The following is a 6,031-nucleotide window of genomic DNA, read 5'->3' on the forward strand; positions in this document are numbered from 1 at the left end:
ACATAAAATAACAAATTATTGATTAAACCCGATGACTTCCTTCTGAATTGATTTATTCAAATTTAATTGTTATACGTCTTGATATATTTGAACTCCACGCTTTACCTCCTTGAAAGAATTATGAGATACATCCGATTGAAATTTATTTTGTCTTTTGTCCCTGAGTTTCGTGTTCAGTTTGAGAAGATCCTTGTTCATTGCATAAATGTAAGCAGAACCAGCAGTTGATAGGCAAAATAGTGTCGCAAATACTGCCGCTAATGTAATCCAAATCCATTCGCTTGAAATTGGAGCAATCTCTGAAAAGGTTGTCGTTGTGCTCGATCTATCTGTGGATGTGGATAAACTTACTTCCGGTGATGTAAGCTTCGTCGATGTTGATGTGCTTTCATCTCTCGGAGAATACGCTGTGGTCATTACCGTCGTGGATGATTCGGTCGATGTACTGGTTAATTTTTCTGTAGAAGTGGTTCTTGAAGTTGTAGAAGAAGCTGTAGTTGATGGTGTGGTGCTTGTTAGAGTTGAAGTTGTAGTCGTTGGTGCAAATTCATCTATTGATTGACATTCATCGCTCTCTACTTCAAAGTTGAATACAGTGAAATACTCTATAGCGACATCACTTTTAGTATTCATGTTGGCTTCAATTTGTATCTGCAAAGCAAAAAAAAAAAAGCATGACTGCTTAGGACTACGAGCTTGTTTTTGCTGTCACTTTAAGGTGATACCATAAGGAAGCCTTAGTGTGAAACTTCAAAGGCACAAATGTCAGCTTCCACAAAACATACAAATGTGAAATTGCTACTCTCTGATTGTAGTAGCACAGCAAACAAGGAGTAAGCTGGATCTACATACCACAGTATCTAGCCAGAAGACGCCTCTTGATATTGCTAGAAATAGAGTTGTTCAGCATGATTCTAGCTATTGTGTTGATGGCATTCCAAGCATGCTCACAGACATATTCGATGTGGCTGTTGAAGTTTAGTTATTGTTATGTACAGAAAAAGGTCTTTTCTCGTTTAATTTTAAGCTATAGTTGGCATAAACAACAAAATTGCGAAATTGCGCTTAAACTTACATGAAATATTGTGAAAAGTTGCGCCAAATCTAGCGTTAATAACGTGTGCGCTATATATTTCGAGAAAGATTGCCATGCAAATTGCATATATCGTGATATATTATCAATACAAAAATTTGTGATGTGTAGTCACCATGAAAATGAAATGAAAGCTGAAGACAATCACATAATTCCAGTTGGAGCGTAACAATAAAATTTGGATTTTTTTTTTTGTATTAATCTGAACAACTTTTCCAAAGACAGCAACCTTCTATGTAGCAGAGCAGTCAAGTTAAGCAATAAGAAGATAAGATATGAGAATTCTGATATGAGCTGTCCAGTAAACAATAGACATCTGAATAGCTTTACTAAAGACAGCGACCTTCTATCTAGTCGAAATATAGACTGCTTAAGCAAGCGTTTCCAAGCAACACACATGTTCTATAACAGTGCATATAACCTTTGTATAACTGGTTTTTGGTAGTATAGCAGTTTACACGACATAATTCCATGAATTTATGTTACTTGGGTTTAGAATCAAAAACTACGCTGCATGGTAAGTGTAAACTGAACTGAGAGGCCAATCATGTCATAAATCTTGTCCATCCATATAATTTCACTAAACACAGAAATCTGCTTTCTGGTCGTACTGTCAAATAAAAATATGGAATTTGATGCAAAATACACAATGATCTTGACCATCCCATAGTCCTTATGTATTTGAATAACTTTTTTCTAACCAAGATGTCAAGTTAAGCAAACATCTTGAACCTAAATGGTACACTATCACTGCCTTGTGAGCGAATTCTGAACTGAGATCTTCATCATCCAATAATTATTATTCATTTAAACAACTTTTGCCTAGACACCTCCTATTTAATCGAGAAGTCATATTGAGGAAGTAGATTGAACTCCAATTTCACGCTAGTTGCGCCTAGTGAGTGAATTCTAAACTGAACTGAATCTTCTAATAGCTATTGTACCGATTTCAAGCAATGCTATCACAACTCAAAAAAAAATCGTCGAGACTTTCATTTTGTTTTTGATGAATTGTACATTTCTTTGGAGCATCATCCAAACCATTTACGGTATTTGTTAAATAGGATTCCATCTAAGCGAGTGTCACGTCAACAGATTCCTACCCATTCCTTTCTTGACCTGCATTCTTCTTCTTCTTTTTCTTCTTCGTTCCTTTATTTAACGTCGGCTTCTGTTCCGCAATCTAGTGCCAATCACCGACGGACAAGGATTGCCATCCATTGACGGCAATCGAATGTGCAGGAAGACATCTTCCACACCTGCGTAGGATATCGCACAAAATTCAAACACACATGGGCCGGGACCAACGGTTTTACTTCCCTTCCGAAGGAAGACGTGACCAGAGATTTCTATGCCTCAGAAAAATCTCACCGACCTCGGCTGGGATTGAACCCAGACGCATTGGGTTGAGAAAGCAGTCACGTTTACCACTACACCATCGGCGTCGGCTGACCTGCATTCGGACGTGGCCGGCGCTGGTATTGCCTAGTTTTATATCACCAGTTTTTACACATTGAGTCCCAAGTCCCAAGCAGCGTCTATTTGTTCTATATGTGTAATTACATCTGATCTGGAAATAACGGAGTAGCATTATTCGTAAAATTTATGCCTGAATTCCAATGTTTTGACAATCCAATTGTACACACCTACTTTATAATGCATTGTAGCTCGGCATTTTATTTTGCTGCCTCTCAGTAGAAAACAAGCCGAGATTCAGATAATAATCGAGAGTATTGCTGAGATCTCAGTACAAATACATACCTCCTTGGAACTATTTTTTTTTTTTTAAATATAAGATGCTTATGATAAATCCAACTTAATTTTCGGTCAACCCATCTTAAAATAGATAGTTTAGTGTTATTAAACTCCCTATCAAAATTCAAAAGTTCCGCACCGCAGAGTCACACTCTGTATTTTTACTGCAAGTATACTTCATAGCGCTCTTGAGTGCAGCTTTAGTGAAAACACAGAGTATTGCTCTACGGTGTGGAACTTTTGTATTTTGATAGAGAGGTTAATAGCATCAAACTATCTACTTTACGATGGGTTAACTGAAAATTCAACTGGATTTTACGCTAGCATTATATAATAAAAAGTAATGAAATAGCCCCAGAAGAGCGATGCATCAGTGACTCTATATAATATCCCGTTCACATTACAGCGTATATCACGTGATATACGCTGTCTTGCAATGAGTACTCATACATCTAATTTTCACTGGAAATCCTATGTACGAGTGCTCATTGCAAGACAGCTTATATTACGTGATAAAGGCTATAATGTGAACGCGGTATAATACCCCGTACAGACTATGGCTTATATAATGTAATATAGGCTGTCTTGCAATGAGCACTCATACATAGGATTTCCAGTGACAACTAGATGTATGAGTGCTCATTGCAAGACAGCATATATTACATGATATAAACCATAGTATGTACGGGGTATGAGATGCAGGAAATATTTCACTTTGCTGTGAGTTGCACACATGGTGAGAAGATTGGTGAAGATTTAGAAAACTTCCTGCGTAAATATAGAGCACGATAATAGTAGGATTTCTTCAATTCTTTATATGCCAACCAATGCATGAATTTGTATATTGTGTAGCAAGCATAATGATACTCTATGCCAGAAATGTCAAGAAAATAACCAAACCCGAAAGATTTCTTCGACGGAACCGGAAATTACACCCGCCGCCTCCAGTTTGGATCTAGGTGCGATAAATAAATGAAGGTTTTTCGTACATTTATTCACTATTTGAAGATCTTCTGATTGAAATTTAGATGTGACACCTCATTCGAAGTGCAAAACATGGTGATCAGTAGTCGTGATCCTAGCGTTTTAAGATCTACATCGAATATTGGACCGTCGTACATGATATGCAATCCATTCTTCATTTAAATATTGGTACTAAGTTCAATCCATATAGCACCGATTCGTCGAATTCACGTACAGGCGGGTATCCGTATTCCCACCCCGTAACGTGGGTAGATCACCTTTTCGTGGTACGCTACGGGATCTACCACCGATTCCTAGTCCTGACTACTTCAAACTAGGAGAACAGGATTTTTCAGTAATCCAAGGAACACATCTTAGTCCTAGTTACTTTTTATGCCTTGTTAATAGTGGCAAGACTTGGCTTTGTCCACCGAGGATGATCTTGAAACAAAGAAAAAATGAGTTAAATAATATTTAGTTTTCATCTATGTGATTCCTGATCTTCCATTCGTTGTTCCCTAGTTTGAAGTGGTTAAGACTAGGGCTCTGATGCATGGTCATTAACGGTGTCATTCCTTAATTTTGATGCTAAGGAATCCAATTTTGACTGACAAATGGGAGGGAGTTTCAACCAGGGCTGAAAAAAATCACTAAAATTCATCAAAGTTCACTATGGATGAAACATTCATTTCATAGTGAATGTTGGTGACTTTTTCAACCCTGGTTTCAACACTCCCAAGGATATAAATAGCGGGACCTTTCAATTAGAGTCGGATCCTTGCGATAAATGCAAGAATGACAACTGTAAAAAAAATCAAATACTTCATCATTTCTCAATAGTTATGGAGTAATTCGACATGCACTAAACTACTAAGGACACGGAATATAATACAATAGATCAAATTACTGGTCGCAGTGGTGTTAGGTCCCGAACAGAGGAAAAAAATCCTTATTCCCGGATGTTTTTTTATTGCCCGTATTCCTTTATACGGATTCATACAACACTTTTCTTCACTCCCTTTCTGGTTTTATTGTGTTACGTAATTTGTGAAGATAGCGCTAGGCGATGAAAAAAGGAGCTACGATTGGAAGCTCGGAAAATGGAACGGCATGTAGCTTTGCTTCCTGGGTTGTGATAGGTTAAAGGTGACAGACAACTTCTGTATACAGTAAAGGACACTCAGGCCGTAACCTGAATGGTAAGGTAAGGTAAGCTCCCACTTGAGTTAGCACATTTTAAGATTTCTACAAACTTACCTTCGCTCTCTTGACTGTTTTGTCCATTTTCTCTCTAAATAACCCCCAGCCGGTGGTTGCTTGCTCAGTTTTCCAACGGATTACTACTGTTGGTCTATTATCGCCATCCAATCTATCCAGATCAATCACTCGCACCTCTAGCGTAGCTCCATAGTCAAAAATCAAGTTATAAACCATTCTCAGTTCGGTTTCTTCATTCAAACTAAAGCTTTCGACGGTTTCTCCACATGTTAAACCTTCCCACTTATTAGAGAGGTAATATTTCGTATCTTTTCTGAAAGGATTGAAATTAACCGATTCGGTGTATGGTTTCGAAACGAATTCCTGGTAAAACGAACACCGTGACAGATATGTAACAGTAGCTTGGTCGAAATCTATTCGTGAACACGATAAATCTTCTGCCTGGGCAATGTTGAATTGTACAACAATTCCGATCAAAAATGACCACCGTAGTCTACTGGACATTTTGCTGTTGTAGTACAAGCGTCTGCGAATGACCGAATGAGACTAGTTTCAAAACAACCTATCGAGAAATCGATCGATGCGACAACTTTATTGTCAATCAATTGTCATAGATATTCGTATTATCAGTTGTTACAAGGTATTGGCTTTCGCTCTGATAAATAGTTTGAAGCTTGCAATTTTAACAGACGACAATTTCAAGTTTGATGTGAGTAGTAAAACGTCTAGGGCAACAGAACGTGGGAAGCCCTTTGATACTTTATTAATTTATTGCAATGCACTTGATTCTGTTTTAGGTGACAACAAAGTGAGTTGCGGTTATTGCACAGAGAGATTATTTTGCTACAAGGAAACCAAACATTATTAACATCAAATGTGAGTATTGCTTCTTACCTCAGTGGGTTTGGATTCAATCCCCAGTCAAGGTTGTTGGGTTTTCAAATGCTAAATATCAGAGCTCCGTTGTGCTAATAGTCTAACAGCCATCAACCAATTCGAAGT

At 37.8% G+C, this 6,031-nt stretch overlaps 1 protein-coding gene across 1 annotated transcript; it reads right to left on the reverse strand.

Annotated features, from left to right (window-relative positions):
* Window positions 1-69: 69 nt before the first annotated feature.
* Window positions 70-5,555, reverse strand: LOC135713799 (uncharacterized). Its single transcript, XM_065237032.1, has 2 exons — window positions 5,069-5,555; window positions 70-651 (listed from the first exon to the last, which is right to left on the reverse strand). The coding sequence occupies exons 1-2, from the start codon at window positions 5,531-5,533 to the stop codon at window positions 70-72; spliced, it is 1,047 nt and encodes a 348-aa protein (XP_065093104.1). The 5' UTR covers window positions 5,534-5,555.
* Window positions 5,556-6,031: the final 476 nt, after the last annotated feature.

The sequence above is a fragment of the Ochlerotatus camptorhynchus genome, unplaced genomic scaffold (genome assembly GCF_037179485.1).
Source record: "Ochlerotatus camptorhynchus isolate MF236.1 unplaced genomic scaffold, CSIRO-AGI_Acam_v1.1 ptg000577l, whole genome shotgun sequence".
Taxonomy (NCBI): Eukaryota; Metazoa; Arthropoda; class Insecta; order Diptera; family Culicidae; genus Ochlerotatus; species Ochlerotatus camptorhynchus.

Excerpts from the sequence above, each read along its gene's own strand:
- LOC135713799 (XM_065237032.1), bottom strand. The coding sequence starts at position 5,533 with ATGTCCAGTAGACTACGGTGGTCATTTTTGATCGGAATTGTTGTACAA. Across the intron at positions 652-5,068 it reads AAACAGTCAAGAGAGCGAAG|ATACAAATTGAAGCCAACAT; the intron begins GTAAGTTTGTAG and ends TTTGCTTTGCAG.